The 22,561-nt window shown below is 39.1% G+C and overlaps 2 protein-coding genes across 2 annotated transcripts; one reads left to right on the top strand and one right to left on the bottom strand.

Moving 5' to 3' along the window:
• Positions 1–119: 119 nt before the first annotated feature.
• On the bottom strand, positions 120–8,862 carry PRPF38B (pre-mRNA processing factor 38B). Its single transcript, XM_009900897.2, has 6 exons — positions 8,461–8,862; positions 5,123–5,191; positions 4,681–4,832; positions 4,538–4,598; positions 1,800–2,023; positions 120–1,546 (listed from the first exon to the last, which is right to left on the bottom strand). Exons 1-6 carry the CDS (start codon positions 8,743–8,745, stop codon positions 676–678), a joined length of 1,662 nt encoding a protein of 553 aa, XP_009899199.1. The 5' UTR covers positions 8,746–8,862; the 3' UTR covers positions 120–675.
• A 3,993-nt stretch (positions 8,863–12,855) lies between these two features.
• Positions 12,856–18,833, top strand: HENMT1 (HEN methyltransferase 1). Its single transcript, XM_009900898.2, has 6 exons — positions 12,856–12,972; positions 14,421–14,533; positions 15,409–15,543; positions 15,939–16,121; positions 16,519–16,696; positions 18,432–18,833. Exons 1-6 carry the CDS (start codon positions 12,856–12,858, stop codon positions 18,831–18,833), a joined length of 1,128 nt encoding a protein of 375 aa, XP_009899200.1.
• Positions 18,834–22,561: the final 3,728 nt, after the last annotated feature.

The raw sequence follows: 22,561 nt of genomic DNA, 5'->3' as shown, positions 1-22,561 counted from the left end.
TTTTTGAAAATCCACTCTCAATTTAACACCAGTGGTGAACATAATACATTTTAGAAGGTTTTTTAAAAAATCAACATAAAACCAAGGGGGTGGGAAGAAACAAAACAAAGCCAAAAAAAAAAACCACCAACCCAGCAGGTAGAGTGGACAAATGTTCTAAGTCTGCAGCCCTCAATGCACACTGTACACACATAAATATCTCAGCTATAATACACATTCAAGATCCATTCCTAAAAGCCGTATTATTATGTAGAGCACAGCCATGCTAACTTCAGAATACAAACCATAATTCCACATCTACAAAAGGAAAGTAGAATTAGTGGCAGTTTATTGCCTCATACAAATTTAACCAGCATGGCAACCATGCCAAAGGAAGTAAAACATTTTCAGGACATATGTACAGAATGTACATTTCAGAAACATCTGAACAATAAAAATGCAAGAACAACCTCTGCATTATGAATTGAACTAAACAAATGGTTTGAAACCGTCAATGCATTGAATGGGTTTACAAAGGCACTTCCCTACCCAAAATAGGAAATGACAATCTGTAGCCTAGAGGGAGGTTGGAGAAGAGTGCTCATAAACTACTGCACAATCTCAACTTTAAGTAAAAATAAGCAGGATTTAATCAAACATTTATAGGATTCAATGTGATCCACTTCTGAAAAGAGTTCACACAGTCTCATCTTTGTTTTTCTGTTGCTTTTCTTGGCTCTCTCGTTCCGTGCTTTGGCTCCTGCGACGATCGTGTTTGTCTGCATGGTCCTTGCTGTCACTGTGATCGTGTTTGTGGGAACGTTCTTTGCTTCTGCTACGCTTTCTAGCTTTTTCTTTGCTGGGACTCTGGTCTCGTTTTCTGGACTTCTCAACACTATCTGTCCTTCCTCTGCTTCTACTTCTACTTCTTTTATTTGATCTCTCCTTACTTTCAGTTTTATGTTTACTTGATTTTTCTTTGCTCCTACTTCTGCTGCGCTTACCTGTGTTCTTACTTCGGCTCCTACTCCTATGCCTTCTTTCCCGGCTTCGACTTCTACTATGCTTTCTCTCTTTTTTGGAATCCCTCCTGTCATCCCTGTGTTTCTTGTCATCCTTGTCATCCTTGTGCCTTCTCTCTTCTAGATCACCCTTACTTTTCCTTTCTTTTGATCTTTCTCTAGATCTATCTCTATCTCTAGATCTATCTTTCTCTCTCTCACTACCTCTTTCCTTATCATAATCTCTCTCTTTTCTCCGGCTCCGTTCATTTTCTTTCTCTCGCTCCCTATCCCTGTCTCTTCTGTCTCCTTTTCTGTCACGACTTCGGCTCCGGCTCCTGTATCTGTCCCTGCTTCTGCTTCGCCTCCGTTCTAGTGCACGATCAGCACTTCGAGATCTCCGCCTTTCTTTTTCTCTCTCCTTAGCTTCGCGTTCTAATCTCTGCCGTTCTCTTTCTCTTTCTAGCTCTCTATCAAAACTAGATGATCCATGCCCTTCTCGATGATGACTTCTACTTCTGGATCTTCTCGGTGACCTCCTTGGACTGATGGATCGTCTTGGAGACCTTTTAACACAAAAAAATATTCCATATGAAACACAACCTTTGAAAGTTAAGGGACCCTCTTTACTTTCCAATTTATACTTTCCCCACACAATCTATGTTTAATTTTAAATATCAAACATCATCTTTTAATCTGTTAGCACCCATAAACTGTTTTGCCAGTTGCTTTAAAATACATCTCAGTAAAACATTTCTGGTAATACACAGTTCAATACTGAACTTTTAACATTCATTTTCGAAATAACGTGGGTATGACCTTGAACGTCTACGTTCTGCGTGCCGGTCTATTTCTTCCATTCCCTCCTTGCCATCTTTCTTGATTTTTCTAGGTCTGCTTTTAATTTGCTGGTCAATGGTTTTCTGGACTGGCACAGGAATTCTTGGAAACAACGTGGAAAACCATTCAAGCTTAGTAAGGAAGGAACGAAGCATCTCCCCGATGGTCATAACGCAACCCCCACCTGCCTTCACATCCAGATCCTACAAAATACAAGCAAAAAATATCCTGATGGTCAAAAACATTCTTTACCAATTAAAAAAAAAAATGTTGCTACATTACTGCCCTCTTGAAGTCTCATGATTATGAAAGTTTACTTGTCTCATATTCTAATATATTTCCTTAGACATATTCCAACACCGTACCCTTTGGATTTGGCAGTATGTTACAGATACGGAATGGGACTTAATATATATGCATGCAGGCACATACTAATCCTGCAGCCATCTGGATGGTAAGGGACTGTCGATGAAGAGATTAATGTGAAATCCCCTTACACAGTCTGGTTATATGGTATGGTCCTGTATTTCATTTAAATGCCACAAAGTTGAGAAGTCTCCTCGAACTACATTTAATACTCCATTCTGTGGATGTACAACTGCGTATCATCACACCCAACCCTGTGGCCTAAACCATTTAAAGAACTACATCATTGCCTATCTAAAAACGATTATAGAAAAACCTCTAGTACAAAATGGCATCCTAACAGAATTGGAAGCAATAGCAAACCAACTGCCATGAAGCAGTGAGGTTTCTAATTTAGAAATATGTAAAAAAATAAATAAATGAACAAATAATTGGAAACGCATAATCCATGATGACCATTGTCTCTGAAAAGGGTCATTACCGCATGAAGGCCTTCTTGCTATGCCCTCTCACAGCTCAGGACATGTTAGTCAGCTATTGTCAGTCCCAAACCTATAGTGCAAGCACACAAGGAAAGTGAGATTTGTTATCTAAACAAGAAGAGAAAATCTAAATGTAAAACTGCTTGCACTCACACACATTTAAGTGTTCAGATATACAGTTTTTCCAAATATAATCGCTGCAGAGATCTAAAGAAGAAAAAAAGGAGTTAAGCGTAGCACCTGGAGAGTATGTACAATCAAACAAAATAAACAGAAGAAGCATTTTGAAAAGTAACCCTGTATCCTGGGAACTTTTTGCAGCAGTGTGACAAAAGATGAACTGCTTCCAAACGTGTAAGAACTGGAGGGGAAAAAAAAGTCCTGTAGATTTAAGTGATCCCATATATATAAATTATCTTCATCCTACTAAACTTGACCAGGACTGATAAGAAACTTAAGCAGCCCCAAGCACTTTTCCCCACATAACGCAAAGCTACTGAAAGCAGCTGGAAAAGAAACAGTAATTCCAAAAATATATTGGGGTGTTTTAAACAACACAAATACACGCTGATAACCAGTATCTGTGAGAACTGAAATGTATGAACTGAACAAGGTGCTCTGAATAATGAGCCAATTAAGACCTGCACAACGGATTGTACTTGTGATCATTTTACTGCCCTGGGGATCAAGTTGATATTGGAACCCTGAAAATGCATCCACCCCAATCCTCCTCCTAAATTACAGTGCTACATTGCAGAGAAGAGTTCACATTAACTAGCACCATCTGGGGGAGAAGGAGGATATCACAGCAATGCAATAAAGAATTAAATTGCTTTGATTTTCTTACAAATGTACAATAACACAGGTTTACCTGAAATAACAGCTGCTTCCTTTGCACAGTTTTGATACTTAGCATGAAAGAAGCTGTTTGAAATAAACACACTGCACTGCAGCCAGACACAAGTATAATTAACAGTATTTTTAATACAAGTATTTGGACATCATTTACAACTACACGATTGAAAATTTCTTGAAGTAGATCCCTGATGTCACACTGAAGAGAGCAAGTGATCCTTCCTGTTCTGATCTTAAATTTAAGATGCAATTTAAAAACTGCTCAATAAATACAAATTGCAACAGAATGTATACTCAACTTCTTCACAGACTGAGAAACCTCACCCACCAGATCCTAACTGTTTCTCCAGACAGTATAACAGGGCTGTGGTACCAAAGGTATTCTCCTATCTGACTGCATAATGCAGACTCTTTACTGAGCTTCTTCAGTTAGCACCTCATGTTGCTTTTATCACCCTGTTAGCAGACATTAAGGTTACTAGAGACAATGCCAACTTATGCAGTAATTGTTCCTCCTCTGAAGAAATCCAGGATTTACTTATTCCAGAACATGACATGGTGGTATTTTTCAGGGTGAATGTTGGTTTCTACTATACCTTTTCCACTTCTATGCAAGTATCAATTCCCCCTGTCCCAGTACCAAATGCAAGATACAAATTCAGCACCTCAGAACTTGCTATACCTGACTTAGAAGTAATTCTTTTTCTAATAACTGCATGGAAATTGCACCCACACAGCCTGCTGTCTGTATCCCGATTTAATATTCCTGTTACATATGACTTTGTAATACTTTACGAGAGTAACATCTTAATGAATGGAAAATTCTGTTATCTTTTCAGAAGCTAAGAAAAATGGCCTGGGTCGCAGCTCAGACCTGCTTCCTGCGTTAATGAAATCACATGAACATAACATTGTGACATTCAAATAACAAAACCTTATTAAACAACATTTAAACCTAAAGTAGTAACATAAAAAGAAACAAAATAAAACAAATTATTACCCTTGCCGACATACCTCTTCATCATCAAGAAAGGATTCAAACCAGTCCCATAGATCAGTAGGTGGTTGTGTATACCTTTAAGTACAAAAAAAGGTAAAATTTTAACACAGTTTCCTGTAAACGAAACTAATCCTTATTTTATTATATTGATGCTTACCTAATATACATAAATCCAAGAGCCCTAATATATGGAGAGTCTGTGTGAGTTATAAGGCCCATGACTTGCTTACGAGTTAGTTTCAGTGTAAATAATTTGTAGAGCAGACAAAAGGCAGTAGACACAATTCCTCCAGTTCCAACACCACGTACCTTTCAAAACATAAAAAGTGACAATGCAGGAAATCAAAGACATTATCCCAGATCCTCAAAAGAATAAGAAAAACAACACGGGATAAGAACTAAAATCTACGAAGAGAGCTATGTGGGAAATGTAACACTACTTGCATCCACAGCTCTGGAAACAAGGGAAATACATTAACTTTTTGGAATAAATACTTCTATGTCTAGGTACAGTGAGAACATACAAGCAAGTTTTAGCTATGGTTGGGAAATTTATTTACCAGGCAGAAAAATTTTGGAAGGCACGTACTTCTACTTACCCCGCCACACATCCCTGTCTGGCCTGCTGTTTTCCTGCTCCCTTTTTCCCATGGTTCAACATGTGTGACCTGAAGTAGGGTGGGGGAAGGGAGAGGGAAAAGAAAAAAAAAAAAAAAAAATTTACAATTACAACATTACCAATGTTTAGCTGCCTATGCAAACCTTATTTAAACAATGGATATCCTAAATCTTAAATAGCTTGTCTTCTACCAAATCCAGGAGCCAAGTCTGCTTTGTCATTAAAAGCAAAACATTGGGCATTTTTAATTACATGAAAAAAGACATAGCAAAAAATGAAGTTTAAAAAAAAATTTAACCCCCCCCAAAACTAATGAACAACAACCAAAAAATCTCTGAACACCAAGGCAAACATACACGCTTATTCTACACTCCAAATACTTTCTAACACTTTGATTAAACCTCCTCATTACTATTTTCTATGTTAACTAAACAGTTACCTTTAAACTCTTAGCTGATAAGAGCTAAAGAGATTGAAATCTACAGTCTCATATTCATGAAACTCTTACGCAGAAAACTTAGCTAGAGTTTTTTTTTTAGTATCACCTACAAATACAATGAAATATGCCTATGGAGTATTTTAATCTAAAAAGCTAGTGTTTATTCTTGTGGACTGAAGTGATGCTCATAAATAAAATGGTTCCTATGTCTAAGTAAAAGCCTGCCCAATTCCAATGTTTTAAGACGCATTTAGACACAAGTGCATGAATGTAGTTAATCAACATCATTCCTTAAATTTGACAGCAAGTCATAAACAAGTTAAAACTGCATAAACCACATTTGAAGTAAGGTTTGGCTCAACAAAGGAGTACATTTCCTAAACCCATCAACTTAGAAAAATAAAAAGAAGTATTACACGGGACTGGGGATAAGAGTTTGTGGCAAATTGTACTGCAGTTGACAAATAAAAATTCTTAAAACAATACATGAAACAAACACATTATGACACAATCACATGCAATTAAGAGTTAATACGAAGGGCTGAAGTAGCTGAATTGCCTTTTTTAACAGCTTGTCTTACCCAAATAGGAAACATGAGAGATGTCAATACCACAGAATTCAAAATCCACTATGACTTCCTGCACTATCAGTGTCATATGAGAAGTTCACAAACACACAGCAAATCCTTCTGATTATTTGCAGTTCTGACTCTCACAGGAAATTAACTGTTTTTTAATCAAAGTACTAAGTAGAACACTAGCAGAAAGATAGCCTTCTTTTTTTTATTAGTTACTTTCATAAATATATATATATATTTATCTATATTTTAATATATGCTTACAAATATGCTGGGTTCGACAAGTATCAATTAAAAAAACCCCAGGGCCCTGAAAACAATACCCACTTCAGGAAAGAGTATTTAAAGTTTTGGTCCTGAAAAAGACTGCTTCATATGCTTAGCTTGTTCAAAGCACACACAGACTAAACAGAGCTGAGGACATGCTTATAGTGCTAAGATCAGGGATAAAGAGATAGGGTCATCCACTTTGCAGATACAGAACTGAAACAGAAGTACAAGTAAATTAATTGAGTATCTAGAAGGAATTTGTATCTTTAAAGACGGTCCCTACCACTAGCTGCCTCTATGACTTAATTTCCCTGTCAATTTAGCATTCTTAGTTTATTTAAATAAGCCACCTATTTTGGCTCCCGAAGACAAATACACTGGAAAATACACTTGCTACGATGGAGATCATGTGCATTCAAAAGACCAAAACAAAACAATAGCAATTTTTTAGGAATCTTAAAGCATGAATGGAATTGAAATCTTCTGAATATCAATTAAGTACCTTAATAATCAGGCTACCTATGATTAAGTAAGGGGATGCATTTTCTCTTTATGCAGCATGCAGTTTCGGGTCAGAATAACTGCCAAACTCAGTAAACAAATTCTATTTGCTTTGGATTAATCAGTAGATATTTAGAGGTATGTATCAAAATTATTCCCCAATGTAAGATTAAACCACTTATGGAATAAACACAGACAAGCCAAAAAAACCCTGTTTGACCTACTGCAGTTGAGGTCTACCAATAAGATGACAAATTGCATCAAATATTTTTTATTACCTCTGAAAGGGTCCATGTAAAACGTAGTTTGCTCTCAATTTTTCTGAAGGTGTTTCTTTTATAAATTTTCAGCTGTTGCCATAATTTGCAAAAATAAAATTTACTGCTTTCTATTCTGAATCAAAATGAATTATTTCTATGCAGCAAATGGAAAATTAACCACAATGAATTTTTGCTGGCAACCTATTTATTAGGAGGATTAAGTAGTCCACTCCAAATGACAGAGCACAAGCAGAGAACTGTTGCCATGAAGAGGAAAAACAGTAGCGCTGTCTTCATAAATAAGTGGAAACAATGCCAAAAAACTTATGTGAATATGGTTTTTTACAATTACAGTGCCCTAAGTAACGTGACCTGCCCTGGACAAAAGTGCTTCCTTTTTTCTCCTTTCAAAGTATATGAAAGCCTGCTAATCAATTTACCTGAGAAGAATATCTCAATAACCAACATACAACGGATTTAAGACAGAAGCCTGTATTATCTACGTTTTCCTCTCATTATCAGAACAAAGAGTGTGGCTGTGTTGATGAGCATTAATTATGCATACCTCTACCTGGGAGACTGGCTTGATGGAAGCCTCGCTGCAAAACTGATTCAATCCTGCTAACAAAACAAGAACTGAGACATGGGTGCACTGATACAGTTATCTCCCCAGCACATCCTACCTAACGCCAAGAGAAGCACTAAAATGCACAAGTTTTTATTTGGGTGTGGAGCGGCGTGTGTGGGGGAGGAGATCCTGATCTCTTAGCTGCGGAAGAAGGCCGCAAGCAAACTCCTGTTGAAACCACCTACAGTCACCATCAAACCTTTTCAGCAGTAATACGCTGTGTTAGCAACTCCTAGGCTGCGGGGAGTGCTTGTCTCTACAACTGGCGTGCAGATGAGGTGTCCCCTCAGCTCCCTCCGACTGAGAATGCAGTCCTTAGACGGCCATTTCATCCCCACCGCCCTGGCTACACGCGGCCCACTTCACAACTAACTTGCAACACCGTAATTCCAAATCCAATACTAAACACCCTCCTCTTGTAAGAGAAAGAAAGCAACATCTCAGAGTCCCCCACATAAGCAAGAAATCTGTTCCCTTTTCCTAGTGCAAAATAAAGGGCAGAATGGCAAGAACAAGCGTCCGCTAGGCCGCAATTAAAGCCTCCCCCTTTCAAAATCCCCAGGGAGGCTCGGGACAGGCGCCATCACAGCCCCGAGGAGCCCAAGGAGGCAGCGGCGCCCTGGGCGCGGCCCGCAAGCTCACCTTGAAGTAGATCTCGTCCACTACTTCATGGTAAGTCTTGAGCTCGTAGAGCTGCACCTTGAAATAGGGCGACGAGAGGATGTTAGTGAGGATCATGGGGTTTAAGTTCATGGTCTTCTCATTTCCCCACAGCGGCAGCACGTTGCCCTGTTTCCCTGAGGCCGCCGGCTTGGGGGGTCCGCTCTGAAGCTGCTGCTGGGTCGGCGGGACGGCGCCAGGCTGGTGCTGAGCCGCCTGTTGCCCCTGGCAGTTCCCGGCGCCGACAGCGGGGCTGTTGTTGGCCATGGTGGCTCAGTGCCCGGAGCGGGGCGACGGCACGCGGCCTGCGAGGCGGACGAACGGCCGCGCCACACCAGAGCGCGGGCTGCCGGGGCAGGCTCTGCTCCGCTAACTGCTGACAAGATGGCGGACGCTGCGGAAGTGACGAGAGCGTCTTCCGGGGCCGAGCCGACCAACCCTCGCGGGAGAGAGCGGCAGCGGCGCCAGAGGCCTGTTACATCTCGTGCTCGGTTTCTTGCCGCAGGCTGGCCACACGATTAGTCCCCTTAGCCGACTGCCTTGCGCGGTCTGAGGAAACGAGCACCGCCCCGCTGACTAGTTCTCGTCCCTCGCCTCATAGTGATTTCATCTGCCGGGTAGATTGGAGCCGGGCGGCGCTAGGCCGCAGGCCCTCCAAGCCAGCAGATCCCGCCGGGTAAAGCGAGAGAACTGTGCGGTGATCAGGGGAACAGCTGCTAGCACCCTAACATGAAGTGCTGAACCACCGACTTAGTAAATCAGGAAATCGGCCCTAGCGGTTACCCTTGTTGGTAACGAGGCCAGGGCAGAGTAGGAGCAGGGCTGTTGACAGCCGCGTGTTGCTGCCCCCGCTTTAACGGCGAAGGTAAGAAAGAACGACAGAATAGTTCAGCGTGCAGGAGTCTCGGGTGGAGCAGTGTGCTTTTGATGGATGCACAGACAAAAGACATCAAAACTTACTCACTTGAAACTTTCGCAGATGATGAGGCTCACTTCTCCCACGAGAGCCTGGCAATGGCCAAGCAGCTTCTGAGAGTCTTGTCAAACACACCAAGAAAATAATGATTTCCTGCTGCTAAATTCAAGATGAGCATCTCTTTCTGAAATAGTAGAAATTATTTGCAAGTAATACAGACTCAGAAAATCAGGTTAATTATTTTAATATCTTCATTCTTCATTGAATATTGAAAACCTGAGAAACACTAATTAATTTTTGTTGTTCTGGCCCTTCACCTTAGAGCCAGCACTATAGCAGAAAAGTGTTGTTATCAGGACCCTGACAGCAGTTTCTCTAAACTGCCGGTTCTGCTATCTACACTCTTCATTCTCCTTTTCTAGCAATAACTTCACCTGCTCTCTTTTGGTTTCCTTCCCATGTCAGCTGGTTTCCAAAGGTGTTCACAAAACAAGAATTTTAAGGATTTCACAATCTATAGCATTTTAAGCAAATAAACTTTATATCTCTGAGATAAAACAAACAAAACAACATTATGCACAGTGTATATTGTCTAATTGAGACACAGGTATTAAATGATAGTTCAAGGTTGAACAATGACTCAACAATCAAAAAGAACAAATGAGTTATAAAATAAGAGCTTCCAACCTGCCTTGTTTTGCACAAAGAATTCATATATATTCATTTTTTAATTACAGTGTATTTTCTAAAAAGACATCCTATTTAAGAAGTAAGAATTAATTTACTAGACTAGCGACAGAGATTTAATGGAAATTATTCTTTGTACAAACATAGTTTCTATGCAGGGCCAAATGGGGTTATGTTGGTCTTTAAATATTGAGGAAAATAATCCTACAAAAATAATTGACCAAGTGTTACATATCCCTTAAAATAAAATTCCTAAATAAATAAAGGTTAGTGGTGTTACAACACTTACTTAAAGCCCATTTGCAATCCAAACTCTAATGAAAATAGCAATTCTCAGGGTGCCTTACTTGCATAAACTCTTGTTAGCACTTTGCTGTTGTGACAGAAGAAAAAAATTGGAATATTGTAGACAACTCCTATGTCTACTACTCATCCACCAAAATGCTATTCTATTGAAAAACCTGAAAAAGAAATAAGCTCTAACAAAACAGGGTGGAGCCATTCCCCTAACTTGAAATACCTGTGGAAAAAGAAACAAACAAAAAAGATCTGGATTGCCAGTTTGCCAGTCCACTTAAATATGTTTCCTGGTTATTAAGTAAACAACATTGCTAACCTGCTTTGCCTAGACCACATCCTGCAAAACTTAAAACGTTAGCCAAGGCTCAAGTTTAAGCCATTGCAGGCAGATGCCAGCATATGAATTTCTAATATTTCTAGTACGTTGCAACAGCTGTTGCACTGGTCATAACATTCAGTGGAAGAGCTCTGATGGGGCAAGGGAGACAGAGACCACAAAATAAGGGAAAAAATCCAGCTTGGTGGGGGTTTTGTTTGGTTGGTTTTTTTTCAGGTATTTCAAGTTATGGGAACGATTCCATCCTGTTTTGTTTGAGCGTGTTTGGTTTTCAGGTTTTTCAATAGACTAGCAATTAGCTTTTCTTTCTATTAATTTTGGTGGATGAGTAGTAGACACATGAGCTGTACTGAGTCACACGTAACCTAAAAGTAGTACAAGAAGTAATGGAATTTGGGGGTTTTGGTTTAAGAATTAGGGACACCACACCCCTCCACCAGTTGTCTACCAATTACACAGAACGAGGCCGGTGCCGGCAGATCAATGGAACGGGCGAGTGGTTGGATGTTCATGTGATTCTAATCTATGGTCTGGCATTAAAGAGGATTAAGGATATCCCCTTGCATTAAAAGATGTAAGTAAATGTTCCGCTGTGTGACCGCAGGGAACTGCGGCCGAGATAGAGGGGACCCCGCCAGGGGTTGCTGCGGGGTGGCAGTTCCTCCGCTCTCCCTACGGCTAGGGGCCAGATTGGGCTCGGCTGTCGATGCGCACAGGTGCGGGCCTAGCCCGGGGGAGGGCCAGGGCAGCCCCTTTTCCGGCGCACCGGCCGGATCTGGCCCCGCTGCGCGTCCTTTCCCGCCGGGGCGGGCGGTGGCTTGTGTGAGGCCGGAGGTTAGCGGCAGGGGGAGAAGACGGAGAGGGGTGCGCGCGGGAAAGGACAGGGTGACGGCCGGGGCGGGCGCGCAGCAGGGGCGGGAGGAAAGGGTTGTCGAGGGTCCGGGAGCGAGGATCAGCCCCTGGGTTAGACAGCGCCTGGCGTGGCCCGAGGCTGGGCTGATGCAGCGGGGCTGAGGTGGTCCCTTATCGGATAGGTGAGGGCTGTTGCGGAGCCCGGGGAGAGCTTGGGGCTGAGCCTGCGGGCTAGGAGCGTGTGGGGTGCTTGTGGCCTGGTTTCTCGGCCATTTACTGGTGAGGAGAGGCCAGCAGGCTCGTCTCGCTCCTGAAGAGGTGGGTGACTGGCCTGAACACTGAGCCTGTTTCCTGCATTTGTACATACGTGTATAAATACCTGTTTATACCTCTGTATGAGAGACCTTATGAGGCAGTCAAGTTGCCAGCAGGTTCTGGCAGTCGGCTTTGGTTGGTGCCCGTTAGACCTGCTGCTGAGCCCTAGAGGGACGGCTCTGGAAGGCCATCTGCCTACAGGACCACGTTGCTTCACTACACGATTCCCGTGGAGTTCATTCATCATTCACTAGGGCTTTATTTTTAGCTTCACTAACTGTACTTCGTTAAATATTTATGTGTGCTAAAATGGAGTTTTAAATACAGTGTGACAGTTGGAAATGCACTAATGGTTATGACTCCAATGCTGTGCGGAATTATGTTCCTTTACTTAAAAAATGTAGGCAAGGTTCAGCTCATAGTAAAGCTAAAGCCTTGCAGAACATTTAACCTATCAACATGCAAGTATTCATATATTTGCTGCAGGTTGTTACATTGCAGAAATTGCACGGGGCTATACGTACACAAACCTGGACTAAAAAATCAGCTGAAGAGTAAGGTAAAACAAATGAAGATGAGAGACACAAAAGCAGGCACTTGAGTGAGAAATTACTTTTCTGCTCATGCCAGAAAAGCTAAAGAAGATGAAATTCATTGCAGTTTTGTAAATACTTTGTAGGTGTACAGAATGGAGAGTGACAAATAATGAAACTTGGTTTTTTATGGTTTTATATGGTTTATAATTGCTTATTAAAAGTTTGTTTATATCATTACATATGGAGAGAGACACATGCCTCATTTTGATAATATCTATGTTTTTGTAATTCTCTGAATAAGACCAGGATAAGTTCTACCTTGTGAATTAAACACCTCTGTAGTCAGCAAACTTTGTATATATTACAAAGTACTTTAGAAAATAATTAAATTAATAAGAGTTTTTTTTTTTTTAGTTTAGCATTGGCCACATATCATGGATGAGAACTTTCAAGAAGAACAGTTTAGAGGAATGATTAAATTTACACCTTCTCTGTCCAAACAACGCTACCAGTTTGTTAAAGATTTAGTGGAGAAATACAAACCTAAGAAGGTTGGTATGTTTTTGTCTTTTTACATTACAAATTTAAAAACACAAAAAAAGTTTACATTAGATGCCTTAGGAAGACAGGAAATGTGTAGGTTACCTGCTGACTGAATTACCAAATAATATTAGTGGAGAACCTATTTTTAAAATTGAATCAACTTGGCAGACATTTAATGATAATTTTGTTTTTCAGTGAGGGAATGTGATTGATGGGAAGAGGGGAAAATCTAAACAAGAAAAATACTAAAGCCTGATTTAGAGAGTAGGTGACATTCTGTTTTAATGCTGAGGATTATGGTTCAAGGTGCTTTCATCATAGTTTGGTTTTGCTCTCTAGAGCTGTTAGTTCTGTATACAGTATCATATTTACCTAATCATTCATCTGGATGTTCTCAGATGAGAATTGATGAGTGTGGGGTTACCTGAGGCTAACTCTCCGCTTTCTTAATGTGTTCTTGCTCCCTTCTATTTCCTCCTCCCCCAATATACTAGAGCTCTTGTTTTGATACTCATTTTAGACATTTCTATGTGGTGTTTTCTCTTTTCTAATATATTTTCATGCACAGCACTTCCTCCTAAGATGCAAAAATTCGAGAAATACCTTGGTCTTAACTCTGATGTTAATATCTCAAGGAGCAAGTAAGAATTTAATGAGAAATGTGTGTGCGGTGTGCTCACATAATCATACCTCTGGTAGCTAATAAAAACCTAATCCAGTCTATGAGGTTGTGGCATTGTAATCTACTTTTAAATAGGATGCACCCAGGTGGACAGTGTCTGTGTTGACTTTGCCTACAGAGCAGAGCTAAACCATATAGAAACTATTCAGAGTTTTCGTACTGAAGTGAGCAGCGTGCTTCAGACTTGTGTTAGCCTGAGAAAGAAGAGTGAGGTTTGGTTTGTGTACTCGACTACCTCTCAATCTTACAGAAGCAAATATCTAGTATATGTCTGACACTGTGATCTGAATATTCTTAGCCTTTCTCACTTAAACATTAGACTAAGCCTTTAAATTTGTTTTATTACATCCTTTGCTGCTAACCTGGCTGCTGGTGAACCTATTCTCAGTGTTTTGGGTACAGAGTGGTACAGTGAAAAGTAGTGGCAAAAATGAAAATTGCTACAGCTTTAATACTTAAAATGATGTCTGCTAATTGAGGGAATGCACCTTCATGTGCAAGACTTTCTCCAGAGTCAGTGGGGTGTTTTACATGTACTGGTTTATATCTATGATAACAAGTTTCATCCATTTAAAACATCTTGTAGGATCTTCATATAAATATCTAAAAAGAATTTCCAAATCCACATCTAGCCTGCTTGCAGCTGTAAATTTCAGTTATGATTAATGATAAAACATTTCACAAAGTTACTTTTATGTAAATAAGGAATTTTTATTAAAGTCTCTGAAATTACTTGGAAATATGCCACGTTTACATATATTATCTAATTCACAGGTAGCAGATTTAGGATGTGCTGACTGCAGACTTCTCTGGATCCTGAAATTCTGCAGCTGCATTGAAGTGTTAGTTGGGCTAGATATCTCTGAAAGCATAATGAAAGAGAAAATGTAAGCTCTTGCATTGTGTTAATGTCAGGGTTTAATCTGGCTTGACCTAATGGCATGTTGCATTGTCTTTTGTAAAGAATTTCAAAATGAGGGTAAATGCAGAAACCCCATTTTGGTGAATGAAGAGTGATCCATTGTTGGTACCTATCTACAGTGCACCTGTGTTTGGGGACCGCTAATACACCTAATACAGTAAAGGTCCAAGGCATGTGCAGATGTGTACCTCTAAGAAACACTGCAAGAGTACTAACACTTCTACAAGTAGTATCTGTGCTCATACATGACCTTACTGTGGTATTCAAAGTCCATCTTTTTGAAATGTGCATGTAACACTCTTTCAGCACCATGATGTGGAATTCATTCTTGTTAATCTTTTCAAAATGGGAAGGCTGGCTCAGTCTTCTATGTCTGGCTTTTAGAAGGCCCTAAAATGAGAAGTTTGTGAGCATGGGTCAGACAGGTGAGGCCTACCAAAGTTTCTCTTCTAGAAGCTGATTGTTATGTGTGTTTTGTCTGATGCAGTATTTCAGAATTAAATACATTTAGTTCTCAGTCTTGCTTTATTTGGAAAAAAATAGGTTTAATATGTTTGCCTGCTAACTTGTCTCAGAACCCCGCAGAGTGTGTGTCTAAGCTGGAGTTGAGCTACTACCAGAGTTTACTAGCTACTTTCCGATTGGTTTGTGAGTGCTGCTGGATCTTTCTGTCCCATTGCAGATGGTCATAAAAAGTGAGGGTTTTGTGCCTTGAAAAACTTAACATGTTTAGAGCTTTACAAGGTACCAATGCAGGGCATTAGCTAGTTCAGCTACATGCACCGGTTTGTCTTGTCCTAAGGTCCTCTCTATGACATCTTGTTCTTTATACTTTTCTAGGCATAGGTTGTCTCCTCTTCCTGGTGATTATTTGCAACCAACTGAAAGATCACTAACTATTACCTTGTATCATGGTTCAGTTGCCCATGAAGATCCATGCATGCTTGGTTTTGACATGGTAACATGCATTGAACTGTGAGTATCAGGCCAACATACTGTATTTTTCTCAGTTCATTAGCATTCAGTTTGGAATTTTGCTCATTCTTTGAACAGACTTGATCAAACCTTTCAAGCATAAGAGTAGCAGAATGTTGTGTCTTCTAAATTTGTAATAAATTAACCATACAAGAAATTCAAGTGGTGCTAGCATAGCATGGAAAAAAGGATATTGATGGAAAAGTAGAAAATGCAATTTTCTGAGGGGGGGAAAAAACCTTCTAAGCTGCCATTTACTCACAGTCCCAGTACTAATGTGCAGAACTAAGATGAAAATTACAAGGTACAGATATGGGATTGGGGTTTTGCTGACTGGTTAAGATGATGAAAATATAGTAGGGTGTTTTTAAAGGCATGCATAAACTTCTTTACAGAATAGAGCACCTGGAGGAGCTGGAACTGAAGAAGTTCCCTGAAGTGGTGTTTGGTTTCATGGCTCCAAGCATAGTTGTGATTAGTACTCCAAATATTGAATTTAACATGTTGTTTCCAGGAGTGACATTATTCAGGCATCCAGACCACAAATTTGAGTGGAACAGAGCACAATTTCAAAGCTGGTGAGTTGACTGAGCATCATGTGCAGGCCCCTTTGAGTGTGCAGTAACACTCAAATAGCCATGCATTTTCAGATGGCTTTGTGTGTGTAGTTTGATGTCAGTAGGTTTTCATAGAAACATTCAGGTAGGGAAAGACCCTCAGGATCACCAAGTCCAAACAATAACCCAACTCTACAGGGTTCACCCCTAAGCCCATATCCTCAAGCACCACATCCAAATGACCTTTAAACACATCCAGGGTTGGTGACTCAACACTTATTATCTAGTGAAATATTTTTTTCCTCTTACAAAAGTTGATCGTGTTCTGTGGGTTTTACAGTTACAATGGCTGTTAATGTATCTTTATTGCATCAGAAGATGAATGTTTAGTATGATCTGAGTAATTTGTCTCTTTTAGGGCTCTAGAGACTGCTAGATGCTATGATTACTTGGTGGAATTTACTGGTGTAGGGCATGCACCGAGAGGCATGGAGAATGTTGGCTTTTGTACCCAAATAGGTGTATTTTTCAGAAAATGCCCTCAAACCAGTGGGTTTGTTCAGTCTGTGAACTCCAAGGAAACAGTTTACAAAACGGTAAGTAGTGCTTACTTCCTTTAGGAAAATGAATAAAGATTAAAACTAGCTCTGTCCTGGCTGTGAGGATTGTTCTTACTGTGGTCTGCTGTTGCTATCCAGTCTTAGCTCCAATGAACATGCACCATCAGATCCAAGGAGTTTAAGTCCAGTTGTAGAAAGGCCCTTTGAGGTTGTTTCCTAAATAGCAATATGGATAATCATTTGTATTTTAACATGCCATTCAACTTACTGTTTGAATGGAAGTTCTTTCTGCCAGCTATGCAGTGACACTTTTCATAACTGTTCCTCTAATTCATCATGTGATTGTTGGCTGACAGATTTTTATTTTTTTTCAGGTAAAAGCATAAAAAAGGCATTTCTAGCAGAGTGTAAGGTTTTAAGAACTACATAGTCCTGTCAAATAGGTTAGTGGAAGGAAGGGATTTCCCAGCAATTGGATTGTAAGGACCTCTTTTGTGTGGCTTGTCTTACTCAGTAGTGCTTGATGTTACCCCCTAATCTTGTCTTGGTAGTTTAAGCTAGGCAGCTCCAGTTTTTGCAGAGGCATGGGATTTTGCCTAGTATCCTGTTTTCTGCTGGTGCACATCAAACCTTTTTTTATTTCAGCATTAAATGGGTTTTATGCTAGGTAATGTCAGATAATATTTTTGTAGAGCCCTCAGCTGTGTGTTGCAGTGTGTCACACACACTAAAGGCTAATGCATGTAAGTGCCATGTGGTATAAATCAGATGACCTTTTTTTCCCAGAGATAATTCAAGGTAATAACAAAAATTTATTTATTTTTTCAATGAGGCCTTAAATTATTTGTTTTTTTAAAGATATATAGTCAAGTGATTGTGACCTGAAGTGAAATGTTAAGTGACATTGTGGGCATTTCTTTTGTAAATTTATAGAATGTCCTTACAGCTTGGAAATTGAAATGTCACCTGTCATCTGTTGCCCTTAATAGAAGTGTGAAATGCTCAGCAAACTTGGAAATGCATCTTGATGACTGCCATGTATTAAAAATTGCCTTAGTTATCTTCTGTTACAGGGTCATTATGGAGAAGTTTTGACAATTGTTTCAGTTAAAAAAAGAATGTTGTGTTTCTTATCAAACCTGGGCAATTGCATTAATGTTTCTGTTTATAACTCACTTATGGGAATAACTCAGCTTCTAACCTCAGTGTATTGGTTAATGAGTGGGAATGAGATTGCCTGCCTAGCTGCCTTACTTGCCTTGGAGCCTACAACAGTGTAGAACACACTGCAAGTTCACAGATTTTCTGATGTCACAATTTATTTGTTTATCATTCTCTGCATCTGGGAGAAGATACTTGCTGTTTGGTAGACACAGCTGCAGTTCTGGCTGCCAGGTGATGGGTCAGCAATAGATTCTACTGTTACCAGAACCTCATGATTAGTAACAATAATGACCAAAAAAACCCCCCAAACCACCCAACAATTAATTGCAGAGGTTTACCTTGCCTCATCCACAAGTATAGCTTGCAGATACAAGCCTGATTTTTATTTTTTATTAACTTGCCTAATTGCCATAGTAATTGCAATTCATAACAAACCCTAGACAACGGGACTTTGATTTTAGGTATCTGAAAATGTTTAAAGTGATAAGAAAACTGGAATCTTCTCATCTAAAATTACTATATTTACAAGCTCTTTTTGACAAGCAAATGTTAAAATCTGAGCTTAAGATAATGATAAACATTTTATGTGTTCTTGTATGTTGTAAAGGTCTTCAAAGCAGTGTATCCAAGTCTTAAAGATGAGAAGTACCTGCAGAATACCCTGGTTGGTGAAGTTATTTCCACAGCACAAATCATTAAGCAAAGTCTGCTGGACCATTTAATGTCAGAATATGAAGAGTGTAATGAAAATACTACTGAGAGAAAAGCCCAACTCCAATCTTGCTTTTCAAAAGATATTAGCAAACTAGCTGTTGAAAAAAGCATGGAATCATTTGTCAATGGAAATGTGGTGTATGTACCTCTTAAAACAATATTTTCTTTTCCCAAAGTGAATCAACTTTGTGGTACTCTTGAGAGGTTACACAAGCTCATTGCTGGCAGGGTCACACTGAGCAGTGATGGTGATGCTCTGATGTTAAGTACTGAGCAGGAAAATGACGAGAACTAGATCACAAGTTTCCCAGTGCAGTTGAAGTAAGAAAGTATCTTTCAGTAGCTAGCAAAGGGTGTGTTCTGCGTGCTGGCAAGAACCACAGAATCTCTTCTAAACCTTCCAGTATTTATCCATCAGCACCTCTCCTATGTAGTGGAGATGAGTGCATCTGACAAAGATCACACTAACTTACAGGATTTTGAAGTGTCAGCAGCTAAAAGGAAAGAAAGAGTTCCTGTGAAGGACATCTTTTCAAGTATATTTGTGGTTGTTTTCTAATGCCATATTGTAGCTATCATTAGCTACATGTTGATGATAACAGAACTATGTTGTGCTGAAAAGTGCAAGTCTGGCAAAGGCTTAGGGCAAGTTTTCTCTTAAAGGAATAAAACTTACACATGCCTTTTTCAAGATGAGCACATAATCAGTCTCTGTGAAAACTAAATACTGTCCCAGATAAGCTGGAATGTATAGCTTGGTAAATTCAATATTGGGGAAGAGTGCCATGATGTTGGATGAAAGGTAGATTTAGCCCTGTAGTTTTATCCAGCATCTTGGTAACTATTGCTTGTGAAATAGCTTTCATCCTGTAACTTGCCAGAAGCTGTACTTCATTAAGTTGAAACTGATACCTTTGAATATTTTGGGGTTGGGGGGGGAACACAAACCAAGCAAAAAAAAAAAATGTTGTTTTTTTTTTTTTAAATCTGTAATTATGAATGCTAACCTGGCCCCAGTGTGCCAGACAACTTTCTGGGTTTTCTTGTTGCAGCCATTGTCAAAAAAGCCTTGACCACGCATTCAGCAGAAATTAAAAAGCAGAAGTGTTCTAGATATGAAAGCTTGGCCAACAGGAGTTTCTAAAGCAGAACTGAATTGTGCATTTGAGAAAATATCTGCAGTTCACCATGTAGTTTACTTGAGATTTTTGGACCACAGAACTTCCTGTGTCTCTTCTTTTTGAAATGCTGTATCTTAAGTCTATTTTATAACATGATGATTTCAAAATGAGGAAAAGGGAAATAAAGGAAGATCTGCTGCATTTGGAATGGTATTTGCCTTGAATTTTGTATTTATAGGATGTAAATGGACAAGACTGTGTGAGTATAAGCTTATTTTTCCTCAAAATACTGTACATTAAGGCTTTTTATTCACATCTGGATAAAGGTTTGTGATCATTTGGTGAACTGATGGGGCCAAAGCCACAATCCAATTTTGCAGGGGCTTCTGAAAACAGAGAAAAATACTTATGGAAAAGTAATTTTGCACTTTTTTACTCATTCAGATAACACAATGCAAGCAGTTCACTGGGGGGCATCCCCAAAATAAAAAATGCACTGACACTAGCACATGTTCAAATGAGGATACTGAAGAAATATTAGTAGATCATAAGACAGTTTAAAAGAAATAGTGCTGCCCTTACAAGTGCACGAACAATTTTAGTTGTAATTTGAATGGCAATGCATACAACTGAATTTGGGCAAAGCTTTCCTAGTGTATGTTTATAGAGATTTCCTTTCACATAAACAGTAAGATACTTAATTTCTAGTGTTTAACAAGTAATAAAAATAAAATAACCCCACATAAATATTAAGTATATTAAGTTTTGTTTGCTTTCCCCCTTCTTGTTGGCATATCTTGCTGGGAGGCCACACAAGGAACTGCATCACCTAGTCTGTCTCAGAAACTTTTTAGTAGTGCAACAGGTGGAAAGAGAGCAGGCAAGAATGAGCAGTTGCCTGGCAAGAAGGCGGAGTTACTACTTTTGCTTCAAGAACTATAGAAAGCTGTGGGTTTTTCTATGTTAATCTTTGTCTTTTACACTGTTGGGAGGGTCCACCAAATGCACCCAAGAGGTGTAGCTGCAGCATGCACTTAAGAGGTTTAGTTACAGCATTCAAAGTTCTGGTACTTTATCTGTCTGCCTTTTTTGTTTGTTTTTTGGGTCTGGTGGAGTAAAGACAAATTTTTCCTTTACCACAATATTGATTTTGCCTTGGTTCATTACATATTTGTATCTGACAGCAATGTGTAGCCTTGTTTTCATTCATGAGATGTTTTCCTAGATGTTTTCTCTGTAAGAACAGAGCCATGTCTAAATGGTTCATACCCATCAGTAAACCACTGTGAAAACAGAAGTAGAAAAAAACCCAACAGAGCATTTTAAAAAGAACAACCCCAGTGCTTGTATTTACATCTGCTGGTGTTCAGTAAAGTGACTGGCATGCATAAATGTTTTATGTATACTTCATGTATCTGACAGAACTGTCCACTGTGAGGTCCATAACTGGAAGATTTGTTTGTTGCCAAGATTTGCCTTTTCATCTATAAGGAAACTGTTGATTTGTAAAACCAGAAGAGAAACTATGACCCCCAAAAGAAATTCTAGGATATTCTGATGTTTTTTTTTTTTTCAGTAAAATTGTCTTCCATTTGGATTGAAAGACAGCTGAGACTGGAGATACAGTACAGTTATTTCTCTTAATGCTTACTATATCATTGATTACCAAACCACTCTGCCATATAGGTTTGTACTATCACTAGCTGCAATTTTTACCAGTCTAGATTCTTTTAATGTAAGAACAGATTCTTAATACAGTACCAAAAAGCTTGGTTTTTTAATGCATTGATAAGAAATACCACAAGTAGTTTTCTTAGAAAAATAAGGTAATTTACAGTTAAACTATGAAAAGTTTAAGTAGTAGCAAGCCTTTTACACTCAGCTGAGGAGGATTAGTTTTGCTACTTGCAGGGTAAGGAGAGACTATACTCAGTGCCCTCACTTTCCCCAAATACTTTTAGTTGTGGAGCCTGCTTAATAATTAACCTACCAATATGCCTCACATTGCAAAATTTATTTTTCATTTGCATATAACTTTTCCTGTCCAGGAGACATATAAATAACTATATCCTAGTAATGATGCCATTAAATGTTCATGGACTAGAGATAAAGTTTAATAAGCTGCAAAGGAAAAATTTGAAAAGCAGTAGAGAAAGTTAAAGGTCAGAAACTTCCAGTTAGGTTTGCCATTTTTGCATTAAAAAAAAAAGAAAAAAAAGAATTGTTTAGAAATAAATCCCAAACTGAAGACATCAGTTTATTGAACATCAGAGATTTGCATTTAAATACAGTAAAAAAACCCCCAAACCCTAACCACCAACACAAACCAAACAGTTTACTGTGAGAGTCTGCAGTATTCTTGATAACACAGTTTACAAAAAAGAAACTACTACATCTAAGCACGGTTATATTCCACTTAAAATATGCACAATTAGAGACTCGCTTCATAAAAATGGTGTAACTGAAGTCAGAATAAATTACTATGATACAGTTGTGTTAACAGCTTAATTACCATGTAAACTTCCCTCCTCTTTTGAACACCTGCTCGGGCAAGAAAATTACTGCTTTCTGGTAAACAAAATACCTAATCTGTGGCAGTTAAAATAACTATGTGTTATTCTTTTAACAAAGAATATAAATCTGGGCTATGGAAACTTCTTTAAGTATTGCCTAAGTAGCTGTACAATGTTTCTTCAAAGTTTGGTTTCCTTAAACTATGCCTAGTTTTCCTTTTAGTAAACTTTAGTGAGCTACCTTCTGCCTACTACTGGTTTCAATAGATCTGTCCACAAGCGTAGCAGTGATTAAAAAGTACTGAAAGCAACCAATTTATTCAAATTTTGTGCATCTTTTGGCTTGCAGTAGTATCTATTTTGATACAAATAAGTTATATAACAGGAAA

The sequence above is a fragment of the Dryobates pubescens genome, chromosome 11 (genome assembly GCF_014839835.1).
Source record: "Dryobates pubescens isolate bDryPub1 chromosome 11, bDryPub1.pri, whole genome shotgun sequence".
Taxonomy (NCBI): Eukaryota; Metazoa; Chordata; class Aves; order Piciformes; family Picidae; genus Dryobates; species Dryobates pubescens.
The sequence above is the reverse complement of the archived record's forward strand: the minus strand, read 5'-3'. Positions and strand labels throughout refer to the sequence as shown.

Excerpts from the sequence above, each read along its gene's own strand:
- PRPF38B (XM_009900897.2), bottom strand. The coding sequence starts at position 8,745 with ATGGCCAACAACAGCCCCGCTGTCGGCGCCGGGAACTGCCAGGGGCAA. Across the intron at positions 4,833-5,122 it reads AGACAGGGATGTGTGGCGGG|GTACGTGGTGTTGGAACTGG; the intron begins GTAAGTAGAAGT and ends ATGTTTTGAAAG. Across the intron at positions 1,547-1,799 it reads GCAGAACGTAGACGTTCAAG|GTCTCCAAGACGATCCATCA; the intron begins GTCATACCCACG and ends TTGTGTTAAAAG.
- HENMT1 (XM_009900898.2), top strand. The coding sequence starts at position 12,856 with ATGGATGAGAACTTTCAAGAAGAACAGTTTAGAGGAATGATTAAATTT. Across the intron at positions 15,544-15,938 it reads ATGGTAACATGCATTGAACT|AATAGAGCACCTGGAGGAGC; the intron begins GTGAGTATCAGG and ends ACTTCTTTACAG. Across the intron at positions 16,697-18,431 it reads AGGAAACAGTTTACAAAACG|GTCTTCAAAGCAGTGTATCC; the intron begins GTAAGTAGTGCT and ends TATGTTGTAAAG.